The sequence below is a fragment of the Aulonocara sp. 'chitande type north' Nkhata Bay genome, linkage group LG12 (genome assembly GCF_057382095.1).
Source record: "Aulonocara sp. 'chitande type north' Nkhata Bay isolate Kocher_YH1m ecotype deep benthic linkage group LG12, A_spYH_male_GT1.1, whole genome shotgun sequence".
Lineage (NCBI taxonomy): Eukaryota > Metazoa > Chordata > Actinopteri > Cichliformes > Cichlidae > Aulonocara > Aulonocara sp. 'chitande type north' Nkhata Bay.
The window spans coordinates 27,252,707-27,270,780 of record NC_141355.1 but is presented as its reverse complement, the minus strand read 5'-3'; the positions used below and the strand labels follow the sequence as shown (position 1 = coordinate 27,270,780).

The 18,074-nt window shown below is 40.5% G+C and overlaps 1 protein-coding gene across 2 annotated transcripts in view; it reads left to right on the top strand.

Moving 5' to 3' along the window:
- Positions 1-5,866: 5,866 nt before the first annotated feature.
- The window catches only part of efna5b (ephrin-A5b), a 106,432-nt gene continuing 94,224 nt past the window's right edge, over positions 5,867-18,074 (top strand). For both annotated transcript variants that reach the window (XM_086314715.1, XM_086314714.1), the window contains exon 1: positions 5,867-6,993. In XM_086314715.1, coding sequence (XP_086170841.1) covers positions 6,869-6,993 — 125 coding nt within the window. In that variant the 5' untranslated portion in view covers positions 5,867-6,868. The remainder of the gene's footprint in view (positions 6,994-18,074) is intronic.

Genomic DNA, 18,074 nt, shown 5'->3' with positions numbered 1-18,074 from the left:
ATTAAGAAACATAAAGAAACAAACTGCTCTGTTGTAGGCCAAATAAATATTTAAACCTGGGGATCACAGGGGACTGTTTGTGGTTTCCTTCTGTGCATGTGAGCGAGCCTTCGTTCATTTTTTTTGCAGGGAGAATGGGAGGAAAAAGAAAATGGATAGCGTTACTGTAAAGCCGCTGAAAAACTGGGAGTAGGTCAGACATAAAACAGCCGTTTTCACACTAGCGTCAGCTGATAATGTCCAGCTGAAGAGCGAAGAATGCTCTTATTAATTCTTTATCAGATGACGGTATGTCCCAAACCCCTCGAGAAACAAACCTTTCTGGACATTCTCATTCATCTAAGAAAGTGCTTTCTTGGGAATATTTACTTAAGATAAGAAACGGGACTCACAGCGAAAAACTCTCTGTGACATATACTTTTTGGTTATGTTTATTGGTAATGTGAGCACTTTGACAGATCTGAAGGCAAAGACATTTACTCTGAGTGGTTAGAGAAGTTGTTGAGTGGATTATCATTTCAGCTTCACCCTCTTGAAGAATTTTTAGTATGGAGATTTATACCTTTTAATAGAGTTAGTTTTACTGATTAGCATATGTTAGTTTTATATAGAGAAACATCTGGCCTGGCTACATCCAAACACATCTGCCTATCTTCAGATCTAGAAACCACATGGCCTGCAATCCCTCCCCACCAAAGAAACAAAACAATTTTTTGAGTGATTAAACAAACAGGATATAGTGTATGTGCCTACTGGTGAACTTTTCCTTACCTATAAACATAACCAGGCTCTTTGTTTCCTTTGTTTTCAATCTTTCTGCCAAGCTAAGCTTACTGGCACAGTAGCCTCATATCTACTGACTGAACTCAACATCTAACTCTTGGCAAGCAAGCGAACAGGCGAATTTCCCACAATTGTTTTCTTTTGTGAAACTTTAAACCCAAATTTCAATCCTCTCCCCTGCATTGCTTCAACATTAAATATAACTTTTTACAGATCATTTCTACATAATACACATCCACTTTAAAGCAATTACTCAGGACTCAGACCTGGCAAATTGGAGAGCTGGTTGCTTTTTGAATCCACGGTGGAGCCTTAAAACAAAGAGGGGCTGTGCTTTTACTGTTCTCGTCCTGGAACGCCCTTGATCAGCTCAGTCAATCCCTCATTTAAAAAAAAAAAAGAAAAGAAAGAAACTAAATGTTTAAACGCTGCCTGAATAAAATGGCTTTCTAAAAAAAATGCTTTTAATATTTTAGTGTTTTACTTTGTTATTAATCACATTTTATATTATGCATATTTTATGCATTTGTGTTGCATTTTGGGTAAATTCTCCGGTTTAAACGGATGCTGTAAAACAAAAGCAATATTATTATTAATATTGTTATCATGTGGACATAATTCTGCCTTGGTTTCTTTTACCCATGACCATGATCTTTCCCAAGACGTCCCATGGAAATGTGGATCAGTAACAATAACATAAATGTCTTAACAGTGGCATGGATCTATTTTCTTGTGAGATGTAATTTCTTGTCAAGTTCCCCCCAAGCCCATTGCAACACTTTCTGTCCTTGTTTGAAAAGGTGTCTTCCTAAGTATAACCCCCTCCCCCTGACATGCACACACTGTAAGTATCTATACACTCAAAACCTTTTCTTTATTCATCTCTGTTTCTTTTTCTTTGCACCAGCACAAACACAGACAAGCCATCTCTAACGCAGACTCCTGCTCTCCCTCTATGAATAGGGGGACCTTGGCTGTCTCTATTGAAAAGCTCATTCCTCATTGAAAACGAAGCCCTTGTCCTTACATTCCTCTGCCTACCGCACTGATTGAGTACTAATGGCAACATCAGTCCCCATCTGGTGTCCATCATTTGGATTCAGGGCAGGGCTCGTCCCAGCAGATACATCCGATTAGTCCATCTCATCGATTTGTGCTGGCTCGTCATGACTTAGTCAACCCAAGGTGTCTCTTCTATGACATGCTGTCTCCTTGCGATTCAGTTTGCCAACACTCTAAGTGCATTGAGTGTGACAATAAAATCTTTAATCTAATATGCATCCTAAGGAGGGAGGTGGTGGAGAATTAAGAGAGAGTGAGGCAGCGGTACAGAGGAGGGAGGTAATGCACTCGATAAGATATAATGTATCGTGTTACTGAAATGCAGGATACAGCCCTACAGATGGATAGATTTGCGATTTCAGGTGTAACACATGACATTAAACGGTTTGTCAAATATTCTTCCTTGTTATCAAATCGTGAACATACACTGCAACAGAGTGCGTATTTTTCTTTTTAAGCTCTTTGTGGAAGATATCTCGAGAAGGTGAACTGAGATTATTATCTGCTGAAATAGACTTTTTTTTTTTTCATCTATGCTCCAAAGAGGTCCAAATCCTATTTTCTCCCAGCATGTAACCCAACCCAATCTGTGTTTGCAGTTTGACGCACATGATAGCATGAATGGGGTTATAGGGCAAAAACACATGCATAGTGCTCCCAGTAATGCTAACTGACAAGGATCCCATTGCCTGGGCTTGTGAGAAAGTATCATATTTATGGATGTGTGAGCTGTATATCAATGAGATATGAAACAGCACTGTTTGAATAGATCATTACACAGATCTCCAGTACAGTGCTTGATCTACTGTATTCCAATGCTGCTCGCTATCTCTGTAAACGCGCATAACATTATGGAAATGACAGACTGTAACACATAGTGATGTAGTGTAAAAGTGTGGGAATATGTTGCAAAAATTTGATTATGGGGACGTGAACACATTTAGTTTATTATTACTCTTCTTATTTTTGTGTATTGGATGAAAAGCCAACATTATAACAGAATGGTGCCACTTTGACTGTGCCTCTTTGGTGGTTTAGGTTTATATCTCTTTTGATGATAGTGCATAAATAATTAATGAAATCTACATCTAATGGAGGATGCAATAAATCCTATTCAGAAAAAGAGAGTTGATTGTGCTGACAGTTTTAACTAATGCTTTGCTAGGCTTTGTTTCTTTTTAAAAATGTATTTATTTTAAGAACCCATGCACAGAATCCTCTTTGATTTTCATGTCTATAATTGCTTGTTGGCATGGCTGACCTTCCATGTTGACACCAACGAGCCGCGTTCTCACCTCTTCCTCCCAACTTCTGCTTCTCTATAATTGTCCTGATAATAAATGAACAGTTGCATTGAAATAGGTATGATTCACCCACCCAGTCAGTCAGTCAGCCTTCCCATCTCACCCTGCAGTGACCCTGCCTGCGTGAGTGTTCAGATTACTGTATGTGAGAGGAGGAAAATCTCTGGCTTAAAGCCAGACACTTGTCATTTTGTAAGAACGACTACATATATATATATATATATATATATATATATATATATATATATATGAAATTGAATGATAAAACCTTCAAGTAAGAAAGGGAGAATTACATGACACTGCAGTAAAATTAGAAAGTACTCTGCTCTGTAAAAATACACAATTCATAGGGGGCGTTGGAGGATAATAAGAACATACAATGAGATGTTAGCAGCAAGTAAAAAAAATATGAGCATGCAAACTTTCATTCATTTAAAAAGAACACACGCATCACCTGGTCACTGGTTGTTTATGATGGTATTGTTTTCCTCCGCACTAATCAATCAAATAGGAAAATAAACCCCGCTTTTTGAAAATAGAGTTCAAGCCATCTTTGCACCGCTCGGCGGGAACATGTGGATGGAGGTGAGGGAGAAAATGGGCCTGCGTGAGAAGTAATCAACGCAGCCCACTATGATGGTGGCAGCAGGTTAAGAAGGGGATGGGGAGAGATAGCTCTGTTCCTATGCCAGAGAAAATGAAAGCAGCTGGGGGTATACGCTGTGTGCGCTAGTCAGTCAAACATGCTTGTTATCAACTTTTTCCCCCCTTTTTTTTGGATGCTAGTGTGTATGTGTGCATGTGTGCGTGAGAGAGATGAGACACAGCAGGAGAGGAATGCAGTCATGGTTGTAAAGTGGGTGTGAAAACAGCCATGTTAAGTGACCTCCGGGTTGACCTACCCACCCCTCCTTCCCTAGTAGCTGATAATGTCCTCCCTTTGTGTGTGTGCGTGTTACAAAAAAAAAAGGCTTGGAAAAAAAAGTGTGTATGTCATAACATTTTTCCAGGATTGTCTGGTGCTGATGTCTGTATGTGGTTGCAGAGTGAGTGTCCTGCCAGTGTGCATGTGCGCGCTGATAGATGTAAGTGAGTGGTCCTTAGTTTACACTAGTCCAAGAGAACAGGTCAAGAGAATTATCTTAAAATATTAGCTGCCCTCTTACCCTTTCCTCCCTTCTCTTGTCTTTCCACTCTTGTTTCCTCCCCTCCTGTTTTCTGAAAGGGACACAGCACCTGTTGCACTCACATAAAGTAGACATTTTTGGAATTTAGAGTGAAATGTCTTGATTTTCTTGACTTTATAACAGAGATATTGATGCACCAGGCAACCAGGCAAGGTTTTATCTGAATTTACTATTTTTTTTATCAATAGGTTTATATTAGCTATTTGCTGACAGTGATATTAGAGATGTGGAAAATGTAAAAATGAAAACAACAGAAAACGTAGCTATAAACTTTACTTACCTCTTTGTAATGATCACATTTATTGTTCATGCCTATTATAATAAATGTTATTTTCTAGATTTACATTTTAAATCCCACTTATTTAAACTTCAATGTGCTTGTTGTTTTCACTGGAACTACTTTTTCCACTTCCTCCACCTGCTCTCTCCCTTTAAAAATCATATCTGCTTTGTTTAATATCTCACTTATTTTTACATTTACACAAGATGGGCAAAGATTTTAGTCCTTAAAGTTTATAGTATGTCTTCAATATTATTACTGTTATTTAAAAATCATTCCGAATGGCCCCATCGGTGAAATTTCACCCCATAACTCTTGCCTCTATAGGCTGTTCATATTACACATTATTTTCGCTGCGGATGTCCCATCTGAGTTTAGGCCTACAGCTTATTTTCTAAAGTTTCATAAATCCTCCTTGTGAGCATTTGTCTGATTAACTCGACGACAGACGCGCTTCCCCTGGCGCACTCGAGCTTGAATTTGTCCTTGGCTGAGTCGGCGACTCGCCACTGCGGGGCGTCTGGGCGCTGGAGCAGCTCCTCGAACCGCTCCAGCAACAGGCTGCCCCGCTACATCTGCACGGGCAATGCGTGGTCATCATCTCTCAACACTGCGCTATCACACAGAAGGGCTGAGAAGTGTCGCTGCCCTCCTCCTCTAACTGTAGATTTGACCTTTGTGGAGGTAAAGTAGTTAAAATTAAATACAATATAAAAAATTATATTAAATATATTTTTTTAAATTAGATTGATGAAAAAAATAATGGGCAATGAAAGTACAAAGAAAATAACATGTTAATATTAATTATCTTTTTCCTTATAAAATCTAATATATTTATGTATAAAAGTATTGTTATGTCAACATCTTGGCCATTACCTCGTTACAGGCTTCCTCTTGTTAATAGAAAAAAACGCAACTTAAATTGAAATGAGAGTGTAACTGGAGCCCATGGTCTTCTTTGGTCCGCTGCGTCCGTTTGCATGTAATTAAATTGCGCCGAGCGCACTTATCAAGCGGAGCTGACAACGTGGTGTGGACAGAGTATCTAAAAGCGGTCACTGTCCCAGCTGTGCGCACCTCTTTCCATGTCCCCTTCCAGCTCTACCTTTCGGTAATTGAATTAGCTCGGTTTTAGGTGGGGGAGGGGCTTGGCTTTGTTCGAGAGACGCCCATTCAAATAATTTCAAACCAATGGGACTATCCCCCGCTCCGTCGTAACCAAACCCACTCTCTCACTCGGCGTCTCAAGCTGCCTGCTTGTGCCCTCACCTTCCTGCGTGTCCCGGCGTTTGAAACCCAAACATAAGAAAAAGAGGAAGACTTCATAGCGCGCTCATGGGAGAACGCAGTATTTTTTTCATGCCTGCACGTCGCACGATGGCTTATATATGAGGAGGACAGTTTGGGATGCGACCATAAACAAGCGCCTCCACGGACAGAAGCGCATGAGAAAACATAACTCTGTCCTCCCCGACACCGAGAAGGACTCCTCCCCGCATCGGTCGTGTCACACCCGGTAAATCGCCGGGAAAGGATAACATTATTTTTTTTCACGCTGGAAACGAAAGACCGTGTCCAGCTTTCCCCATTCATTTCTCAGTGACTGGCTGACTGTATGGCTTTAAAAAGTTGCCTGGAAAACATGGACATCTGACGTGCGCCTTACAGCGTCATTGGACACATTGATTCCCCCCTCTCTCTTTTTTTCTCCATCATATCTTGGGCTGGCTAATCCCCTGCGCTTTCGGTTTGGAGTAAAGAATAAGTGTTCAGCAGCTGTCATTTGCCCTGATACAGGCTACATCCAGTAGCTCCCTGCAGGAACACGATCACACCACAGAAGACACTGCCTGTTGTGCTGCGTATTGGTGCCTACATTTGCTGATCACTGTTTGTGCAGTAGATGGAGAGATATTTTGTCACCTTGATACGGATTTGTTAGAGTTGACAACCTTCACCAAATAAAGCTCATGATTCATCTGAACTTTCTCTCTGCGTCAGCGAGAAACGCGTTGCTTTTGTAACTTCACATTTCCTTCGACCCGAAGAAGTGTCATCCGAACTGTCATTAATGGTTTTTCCTTCGTTTTCTATGTTGTGCGCATTTGTATTTGTTTAGTATTCACAAACTGCGCCAGAAACACGCGGACACGTGTGAATGAGACTCATCACCTGTCCCGGTTGAAACGCCCGTGCAACTTGACTGACTAACCTACGCTGAAGAGGAATACGTGCCGAAGTTTGCTGTAGTGATGCTGCAATTGGAAATGGTTGTCTTCGTCTGCTTGGTGCTGTTGATGTGTGTATTTAGCCAGGAGCCAAGCTCCAAAGTGGTGGCCGACCGCTACGCTGTCTTCTGGAACCGAACCAACACCAAGTAAGTGGCTTCTCACCGGGCAGGTTTAACTACGGAGGGACGGCGAGGTTCCTTCTCTTATGTACGAACGACGGCTTTTCAGGTTTGCCGGACCACATCAGTATTTATTCTCCGCAGTGAGGGCATAATGCCAGCATCTGTAGGTAAATGCTACAACCAAGGACAGGAAAAACCCTCTGTCTTATTTTCAGCGCGAGGCTGCTCATAAAAAGCGTACCTGCCGAGAAACTATAGATTAAAACCGTGCGTAACAAGGCCCGGACATAACCTGTAAAGCCTAATGTTCCTTCGCTTTACCCGCTGTCAGTATCGTCCTGATAAGGAAAGTAACCATTTACCCTCTTACAGACAGAGGGACTGTGCCATACAATCAGGATCATTATCTTATGTTCTTTCTCTCCTCGGTGGACTCAAGCTGTGCTTGACACGACCCCACCGGAGCCATTAACACCTGTATCTTATTAGTCTCAGCACAAATCCAAAAAGCCCATTTACCTACAAAATATGGTAATTAATTTCCTCGCTTTTAGATTACATGTGTTTGCTTCATTCGGAAAACTCCAGTTATAGGAGTAACGCCACGAACAGGCCAAATGTCTCAGACCTGTGAACTACGGAGGAGGGCTTCTCTATGTCGCTTGTCCGTTTTGCGTTCAGGGCATTTATGGCTTCGTCACAATATAGAAACTTAAGATACTGATCGTAGGCACAGATAGCCTATATGTCAGTCAGGATTAAAGAATCAATTTTTCATATTTCAGGACAGTTACCATAATGTAATCTAGACGCATTCGGCGATATCAACACAACTAAAAATACCTAAAGGAGTGCTTCATAAGTACAGAGTAACCACAGCAAAAAAAGAAAATGACAGAAAATGTCAAACTCACATTTGAATAATAAAAACACGCAGTAGATTAAATCCGAAGTGACGTTATCGCCAGTTTTGAGAGTTTTAATTGGTCAAGTTTTATTTTTTTCTTCTTTAAGTTGCTCCTTGTTAAATTTGTTCTCGGATCACCTTTAAGGGTTGCTGGAAAATTAAGCAAAATGTTATCAATGTTTCTTTAGTTCATACGTTTAACAGTCAATGTGAAATATAGTTTGTAAAATTACATTTGTGCAGCATTGAACTGTAGCATGTGTGGACTTATTACAGTGAAGCAGTAAATGAAGCATGTCGAAATTAAGCAGCGTTTTTCAAGTTTTTAAAGAAACTAATAACAGATGTTTTGCTAAAATTAAATACAAGAATACTAATTAACTGTGTCATCTGTGAAAGGTTTAATTTGCCTTAGTAAAGAGATGGCTGGTTAGTGTGAAAACCAATAATTTGTCTTCTTAAAATAATGTTCTCCTTTGTTATTCTGAAAGAGACAACGTTTTTCTTGAAATTTATTTATTTATTTGTTACTTTTTTCATAGATGTGAAGATAAATTGTTACTTTAGAGTTTAGAGGACATCTATCTTGTCAAAAAATGGAACAGTTAATGTAACTGTGAAAAGAGGCGCTTTTCACTTTTTATTTTAGGAAAATAAAGATACTTATGTGTTTAACATAATTAGATTCACCAAAACTCAGTTTGTAAGTGAGAACGTAGGTCATTCAAACTCGGCAACTTCAGCAAAGCAAAATGAAAGTTTGTGAGAAGTGCTGCAGTCCTTGAGACTGAAACTTCAACAACGTTGAGTTAACCTCAGTGCACATTGTGGACATTCGTTGAGACAGCATTTCCCACTAAAAGTCCCTTATGGAGTTAAACTGTACAGCCTTGTCTCAGGCTTATTAAGTCTAAATGCTGCTGGTTGAGTTTACAGAGAGATTTCACTGAGCTGCCAATGGCACTTAGTATTTGTTGAATAAAATGCTTAACACAAAGCCATTAATAGCATATGCTGAATTTGTTGCACAACTATTTACGTTCAGTTTGAAATTTGGGAAAACATGATTTATTGCTTGAAACAATTAGTGGTCAGGCTTACAGACGGAGGGCTGACTGTAAGCTTTCTCCTGAAGTCGGGGCCAGTCTAGCGGGGTGTGTAGATTCTCGGCCTGATATACCGTAGACCGTGACTGCTGTGGTCTTAGTCCCTATTCCAGCTTACCCTGGCTGTTTATTTATGGAGCGCTTTCTTCAGTAGAGGCAAACACAATTTTAAGTTAAAGTTTGAGTTAAAGATTTCTGCTGTTGATAGACACACTTTCATTAGTCTGCACATTTTTTTTTCCCCAACAAAACAGTTTTGACTTGACTTGCCGCTCTGTTAACTTGATATCTTCCAGATGTGCTGACAAGTTTCAGTAAAGAAAGAAACAACAAAAAACAAAGTACGGTTTAAAGAAAAATGGAAATATAAGTACATCTACGTTTGATCTTTGATCTGACATAGGAACGCGGAAAAAAGAAACGGTGAGAGTGTAAAATACGGTTGTAGTGATCCGTGTTGCACTTTTACTGTCTTTGAGTCCGCTGTAAAATCACAGAAACGGATAGTTTCTTGCATCTCATCTGTTTCTGAGGCTCTTTGTTGCCCGAGGAAAGAAAACAGGTTTTCATGCTAACACCAGTCACTCTGTTCTACTTACTCCAAATAGAGTTTGTTTGACTCTCACCCCTGCAGGTCTGAGGCAGGAAGCCAGAAAGGTAATGTTAAAAAGCAGTGAAGAAAAGGAGAGAGGCAGAGATGGCAAACGTGTGTTATTGATGACTCTGTTAATAAATATTGAGTCCCTTTCCTCATGCATTACTGTAGAAAGCTGGTGTGGCATGGTAGTGGAACTTGTGTGCGTCTGCCTTTTGTTCTGAGGCTTCCAGTCACACTGAAAGAATTTACAGCGTCCCTGATCACAAACAGACTCATTCGCACGTTACTTTCCAATTGATTTACTGCTATCATCATGTAATTCATCAGAAATGTTATTAGAAGAGTTAATTCCATGTTTTTTCCCCCTATGTTTGAATCAGCTCATATTCTTAGTTGCTGGTATCTGACCACAATCATTCAGGGCTTGTTTTACTACCTAGAGAAAAAGCCATTTATCGACACTCCTTTTTTGCTCCGCGTGAAACTGCAGCTTCCTCGAACTTGAAAATTGCCCAAGAGATATGATCCATCACACTAACGCTGCTCTTTGAGTTGGGTTTTGTCATAAAACCTCTTTTGCTTTTAATTCATTTAACCAAATTGGATGTTTCACTTCAGTGTGCGCAATGTGCTGTGCTCTGCTTGCTTACTTAATCACCTGAAATGCACAGAAGTAATTCTTCTAGAGAAAGCTTCTGTATGGAAATGCCAGGTGAAACAGTTTGACTCGTAAACTTTGCTACATCTGTTTCTGTCCAACATCAATCAGCCTGAAACTGTCCGCAGGAACGTAAACATGAATTTGTCTGATTTCAAGTGTCATGCCGTGCTAAATGATTTGAGAAAGTCTGAAGTCGATGTAAACGGAAAAAGTGAAAGGGCTCAAAGTTTAAACAGTGAGCTATGCTTTAGTTTCACTCGCTGATATACAAAGCACACTGCGGTAGACCTGCTTACAGACCGTCAGTAACGTAGAACCGGGAGCCTCAGATTGGAAGTTTTTGTGTTTGGAATAAAACGTTCTGCTTTTTTTCCCCGTGAAGTTTGCATTTTCTTCAAAAGTTTTCTCATTCGAAATTATAACTGAATTACACATTATTGTGAAATGCTATTTGTGCTCGCCGTGCCACAGTAATTTCTGCCGGGTGTTTGTGTTGTTCCTGATCTGGGTGCAGGCTGAGGGGGGTTTCCTTGCCGTTTTGTTGGCTTGGTTCCATCGTTGTCTCTCACGGCCGCAGCATGAGACCAAAAACTTGCTAACTGCATTGTTTTTCTGAATAGCACCTTTATCTTTTAATCTCCCTCTCTCTCTGTGAGACATCTAAACTTTCTCTTTTAGTTTTCTCTTTGATAGTTACTCAAAAGAATTTAATTTGGAATATTAGCATTTTTGAGGATGTTTGGAGAAATCCTGGATGAAACCCTACAATTTTATCTGAAAGACTTCCATTAGTTTGAAATAACACTTCTCTCTGTGGAATCTGTCCCTCTGCTATCTCACTAACTGTCTTTGCTTGCGAGCATTTATTCCAATAAGGGACAGACAGTGACTCTAATGATGTCTCAGCTGTAATAGCGAAGAAATGGCTTTCTCTTCCATGCTCCCCCTTCGTCCTTTCTTCTTCCCCTTATCCCTCCTTGCCTTGATCCCGTGCTGCCTCTCTGCTCTCCGTCTCTTTCTCTCTCTCCTTCCTTCCCTTTCTCCCTCTCTCTTTTTGTCTCTTCTTGCCAGGCGCAGAAAATGAATGAATACAATTAGATATTTTCAGAGTCCCTCCACGGTTGATGGTGGAGAAAGACGCGCAGAGGTCAGGCACACTCTGAGAGGAGCTCAGGGAGAGGTCACACACATACGGAGAGGAATAACGAAGCAGAAAGTTGGCTTGCAACAGACAAAGTAGTAACTGCAACTCTCCTTGAAGTGGAAGGTGTTATTAACATAAACAGTTTGATGCGGTTGTGGTCATGCAAATTGCTCAAGGTGATTTGTATTTTGCTGCATAATTTGTAGCTCAACCAATGAAATTTTCTAACAAGCTGCTTTAGACCTGTATATAGTAGTGTTGCTCCTAGTATTAGTCTGCTTTTGTTGCTGTCTTGATTGGCTCATCTTTGTTTGTGTGTGTGTGTGTGTGTGCCAAATGAGCCATAAGGTCATAAAGGGCTTGTTTCCGCTTCTTCATATTCCTGGATACTGCAATAATCACATGTTTCTGCCTCTTACTTCTCATTACCTGTCATAGACTAGTGGGTCATGAATATATGTATTATCAATCTGTGCTTGCATGTAGGTGCATTGATTTATACTAAGGCACAAATGCATAAAGTTGGAAAATCATAGTCTCTACATGCATTTGCCTTTAACAAATGGGAAAATTTTATATTACGTTATCATCCGTATGATTACAAATTCTGAATACCTGTAATTTTTAAAGTCAAGTGATATTGCCCTGTTTTAGTTGCTCCTAACCTCCTCATCGTTTTCATCCTGACTCACTCTGTGTTCTACTCTTTCCTCTCCCTCTGTCCCCCTGTCTGCAGGCTGATTAGTTCTTGTTAATGACCCCTTGCTCTGTCATTTTTTTATGCTTGTGGCATTGGCAAGCACAGCCACCGGCAGAGCTGCAGGGACTGCGAGCGGAGGGGACACAAAGAGATCGAGGCAGAGAATAAAGACCAAAAAAGAAAAATATAGGACTTGATAGAAAACCAGCAAATTGTAATGATAGTGCTGGGCAGTATAATACTTTTATTCAGTTTAAATGTAGTATTTTTGTCACCAGACATGTAAATGCACTTTCCATTTAAATTAGATTTTTTTTCCTATTAACTAGAAAATGAGCCCAGCAGGCAGCAGTCAATGCTTAGTCAATGTGCTTGGCAGAGCAGCTGTTCTTCAGTGAGCAGTGGAAGAGGGGTAGGGCTCTTGGCCGTGACCCTTGTGAAGGAACTATGCAGCGGACAGAAGCAGCCCTGTCGTCGGGGGCGACTGGTCAGACTGTAGACTTGCATATGCTAATCCTGGTGAAAGCACCTTATGACGAAAGTACGGAAGTGTATTTTTATATAACTAAATATACTTTTATATGTTAATATTTTCATCTTTGTCTATAGATATATATATCAGAAAACTCGTGTTTTTTCATTAGTAGATATATATTAATGAGTAGCGATATCATACTGGTAAACTGTAAAATTACCACTTTTAAACGTTATTTACTCCAAAAAGGCAGGATTGCTTTAAAAATAAAACATAATTTCTGAAGCGCATAATTCCCTTGCCCGGACAACCACACATTAATGTCCAGGTAATTGTTTTCACACTAGTCACACCAAGGTCAGATGGTGTGCTGAAACACTGCTATCAGCTGAGTGATCTACTTTTCAGCCCTCATTCAATTGTTGGCATTCAACCCATGGGGGAAACAGTCTGTATAGTTGTACTTGGAAACAATAAAGTATTTACCAGCTTATGCAACTTCCACGTGTGCAAATCTTGGTGCAAGACTTATATTCTGTTATGAAAATGTAAAGACAAAAAACCTTTACCCTTTTTTTTTTCTTTGTTGCCTTTGTACTAGATGCATTTGTTTTTTATTTGCAGACTGATTTATTTGTTTGTTTGTTTTTCCGCGCCACTATCGCAGGCCTCTCTGGCTAAAATTAACCAAAAAAAAAAAAAAAAAAATCTAAGTTGTATATTTTTTTTCCTACCAACTCTAATTTTTTTCCTCTTAAAGTGAATTCATATCATCTGAATCCAAAGTGTACTCTTACTGTGAACACGGCAGGTTAATTTATGGTTTAAAAGGTTAAATAAACATAGAACTAAGAAGAAAATATGTATAATGCATTTTAGGAGATCAAAAAGAGTGGTCAACGGGAATAAATGATCACTTTAGTTCTAATGAGGGTTCAAACACCAATCCAGAAAGCTCGCGCGTTTGTTACGATTCTCATTCGCGGCTGAAAATGGCGCTTAACCATATCCGTCTTCACGTCCTCTGCGCTCTTCCATAAGATGGAGGCCTACAAGCAGCTGTTATAACGCTCGGTTGGTCTATCCCCCCCTGACCAGAAAGGGGCGCTACTGAGAGAGGTGTGATACCTTCTGTGCCCTCTGATCTCAGTTGAAAGGAGTAGTGTTGAAAGAGATATATATATATATATATATATATATATCTATATTGGTATAGACCAGCACTTTCTGTTTTCTGTGTTTGACCTTGTTAGACTCATTTACTGTAAACTTCATATTATTTTTACAGGAACTACACGGATACGTGTGTAAGGCCAAAACAGCTGATGGGTTTCTTTAAGAAAATAAATAAATAAATAAATGTTTTCACTTATTTTGTCACCCGTCACTATCTGAACTGGAAAATGTAATGGGAGCGATTGAGACTGTTCGGGTTTTTTGCCAGGCACATTTTCCACAGATAATTCCTTTCATGGTAGACTGGCTTCGGACTGTACGCTGCCGTTTTCCTTATTTAACTTGGGGTGCTGCGGGGGAGTGACTGGATGTTTTTCTAGCTGGGCAGCAGTGTGGAGAATAGATCCCAGAAGAGAACACATCTCAAGCTTGTGAATAAAGACCTAATTGACAGGTTGTAGCCAGTTGTAAATGACTCATGAGGTAATTCATCTTCACAGACAGACTGAGAAACACACAGTTGGGTTGTAAAGTTGTGTGGTCTTCTTTCTCTTTGGTATTGACGCAATCTTATTGATATATTTGCAGACTTTTACAGCCCCGCCGCAAAAAGAAAAATTAGAAAATATAAAACACTGATTTTAGATTAGGACGGCGTTAACTCCTTCACCACCTGTGATTATTTTAAAATGGCTGACACAGCCTGTTTTGCTTTCAACGAGTTCCTTCTTGTTTACATTAACATGGCCATGAAAAAGTGGACTAAATATAGGTCAAAGCACAGAAATGTAAGCAAACAAAAACAAAGTCACACAGTGCTGTTTTTCACTTCGTTAACTCTGTGGTTCTAACAAGACATGACAATAATAAGCTAGCTGCATTAGCTTGTTTGAACTGACAGTAGAGAAAAATACTAGCAGCCAGTGCCCCCCCCCCCCAGCGCTGCACTGCTAGACTGAAAGGCAGCCATTGTTCTGCTCTCTCTGTCCACTCCACATAGCCAGGGCTGAAAGTAGCGCATGCCTTTTAATCGGAGGGGGAAAAAAAGAGAGGCCAAAGGAGAGGAGTGAGGGAGAATCACATGAATGGCAAGGAGAAAGGGAGCGCGAGCAGCTGAAGTAGTAGTATGCTTTTGGACAGAAAAAGGGAGGAGAGGAAGAGCATAATGCAAGTGCCAGACACTGCTGGGGCTGCTATGTCGTAGTAGTAGCCAGGGGTGTCACAGTGTTTGGAAAAGAAAAGATGGCATTCTCTCTTATTTCCAACTGCCCTTTCCCCATCTTCTCTTATGTTCTTCCCTCAACACCATCCGGCTCATCGACCCCCCCAGTTTCCACCCCCCTCAGTTCCTTGTCTGGCTTTGCCACATTTTAAAGATGCATGCAGCTCGCCGGCTGTCTCTGTGTCCCGGGTGGCGGCTGTGGTTGGTTGGTGGTAGTTCTCCTGGGGCTAAACTCTGGGTCTTCACCCTGAGGAGATGTTGTCTTTACGGTTTGAGTTTAGTGACACTGGGGCTTTCTTCCACAGAGACGGGATTAATCCTGCTCAGGTTTAGACCCCTGCTTTTGTTTCCTCTGACACTAAAGACTCCCACACACAGGGTTGTGTTTACTCGGGAGTTGGTGCTGTGCTACTAAGTTGCATCTTATTCTTAACTACTGTGACACATTGCACGCTGTGCCCTTGAAAGTGCATTTTCCACTGCAAAGCATGTATCACAGTCAGAATGCCAGGGTGTGTGCTATGTAGCAGCTTAATGGAAGGTTTCGTTCCAAAATGGTAGATATCTGCTGTGGCGACAAATTGGTACAATAAGAGCGAGTCGTTTTTGTCCTTAGACGTAAATGTACTTTAGAAGCAAAGACTGTGATGAATAGTGTGGATAATTACGCATGATTGTAATTCAAATAGTAGATATCTAAATGTGAAAGAAATCTCTTCATATTTGTCTCTAGCTGCGCCACCTTGGAGTTTAATAACTCTAAAAACAAATGAAAATGATCTTTTAGAGATATCATTCTGCATTTCTCAAACTTCTTGTCAAGATGAAGTGCAGTTTATCTTTTTTAAATCACTACCTTCTACTACTACTACTACTACTACTACTACTACTACTACTACTACTACTACTACTACTACTCACATTAAAAGCGTTTTTTTCCCAGTCCAGGCTTTTTATGAGGCAACAGATGCCGATGTTTGATCCAAACTTTAAGGAGAATCTAGAATCAAGCAGTTAATAAATCATACTTTAAAAATGTGTAACACTGAACCAAGTCTAGCATCCTCCGCTTTGATGGCTTTGATGCTCAGACGAGTGTGCGTTTTGTGTCTTTTGGCGGTATCTTTCTGTTTACTCGCATGCCAGTGGCTAGTTACTTGTGCGCATGCTCGAGTTTCTGTTAGCATGCGTGGTTATCCTGAGACGACCTCTGCTTCGAAGCCTGCTTTAATGAAGCAGCAGAAACGCATACCTACTACTACGGCAGAGCGCAGCACTATTCTTGACCCAATTCTCTGAGCCTGCTCCTCTGAGAGCTGCTTGATAGTTTTCCCATTTTGTGAAGTTGCATTGTGTTGTGCATGTGCGCGCTGCTTTTTGTTTGTGTGATGGTTGGTATTTCGGTGTGAAACTGTACTGAGTGTGGTTTTTTTTTTTTTTTTTGTTGTTTTTTCCCCTGAAGAGAAAGTGATCGATCCCCTGAATGTGTGATGAAACCCATCTTCTCCCTCTTCCTCTCATCTCTGCCCAGCGTTGACTGGTCTGGCTTATTCTGAACATTATCCCACAAAACCAAATATGACACCCCAAAGAACATAGACCGACGCGCACGCATGCACGTTTACCACTCCGATTTAGGCGGGTAGTTCATTATTTCTTTAGCGAGGTTCAAGTTGCAGGAGATGTGGTATTTAGTCTGCTTGTTTATTTTCTTCCTTTAAATCAGCAAGCAGTGAGGCTCAGAGTGCAGCAGCCTTTGAACCGCGGCCTATCCCATGACTGCAGCCCTGAGTATTAACCCAGAGCCACTGAGAGGCTTAAAAAGCCATCAGCTCATTGTCCGGAGACACAAAAACCCCCTTCCTCTAAAATCCCCCCACCCCATCCATCTCTTCTCTTTTCCTCCTTCCCTCCATTCTTAGGAATGCCTTGAGCTGGCCTCTGCTGGCATTCATATTAATCAGTTTTAAGGGTCTAATGAGATAAGTGAGACTTAAGGGGAGTCCCCAAAGTGGCCTAAGCCCTCCAGATAAACAGAGGTGATGAGCGCTGCCTATGGCTACATCCTCAGGAGTGTGTGTGTTTTCTTCAGGATAGTCATGCATACAAAAGTTTTTAATGTCCTTAATCTCACTGTTGAGCTTTGAGAATCAAAACAATACCAAACTGGATCAGTCATCACTTGCCTCGTAATTGTAGAGGTGATAATGGACATGGGTTTTGATGCTTTGTTGGCTGGGTTCCAGAATTTTTTTTAAGGTAACTTCTTCCTACGGGCATTTTTTTTGCCCTTAACACATAGCTGCTTTTGTCTTTCTTACCTTGCCTCGTATCTCTGAAATATAGGACAGTTGGTTTACTCCCGCTCTTTTGCTCTTTGTGCCATATTGTCCCCTCTTTCCTGTCTCTGGGATTACCAGATCTTTAACTGTACTGCACTGGGGTCTTGGGATCCCGCTGAGGTGACCCAGCATGCCCACTGTTAGCATTAGGCTCCATGTTGTGGCTGCAGCACTTGAGTGACAGTTGCGTCCACACTCCACCTCCCCCTGGTTTTTGGGGATTTTTTTTTTTTTTTTTTTTTTTAAAAATCTTTTTTTCTTTTTTTTAATCCGTAACCTAGCCCCTCCCACCTCTATGTCTATTGTTCGTATGTGTGTGTTTGTGTGTGTGTGTTGTTGTGACACTAGCCAGAAACATGGACGTTTATATATACAAGACCCGTCAGAATCGAGTTTTGATTTTAAAAAATGAATTCTTTAGAAAACTGTGATTACAGCTACTTGGTAAGAACAACCTTCTTAGGCAAATTAGATTATCTGTAATAATCTGCTTCAACTCCACGTGTAGAGTTCTGTTAGAGTGCTGTTAAACTTAAATATTTGATTTATGATTTTATTTATTAAATTATTTCCTTTACAGTTCAGTTCATTTTTATTTCAAACATGTGCCTTCACAATCATTACAAAAATTCATTCCACTTACATACAGACACTTATTAGTCCCTACCCCCTCAAATTTGACCTTTCATTGATTTAATTTTCTTTTAGCCTTAAATTAAACAAACAACATATGAAGAAAACGGTCTTCTTTCTTTTGCACATTTGGGTTCTTGT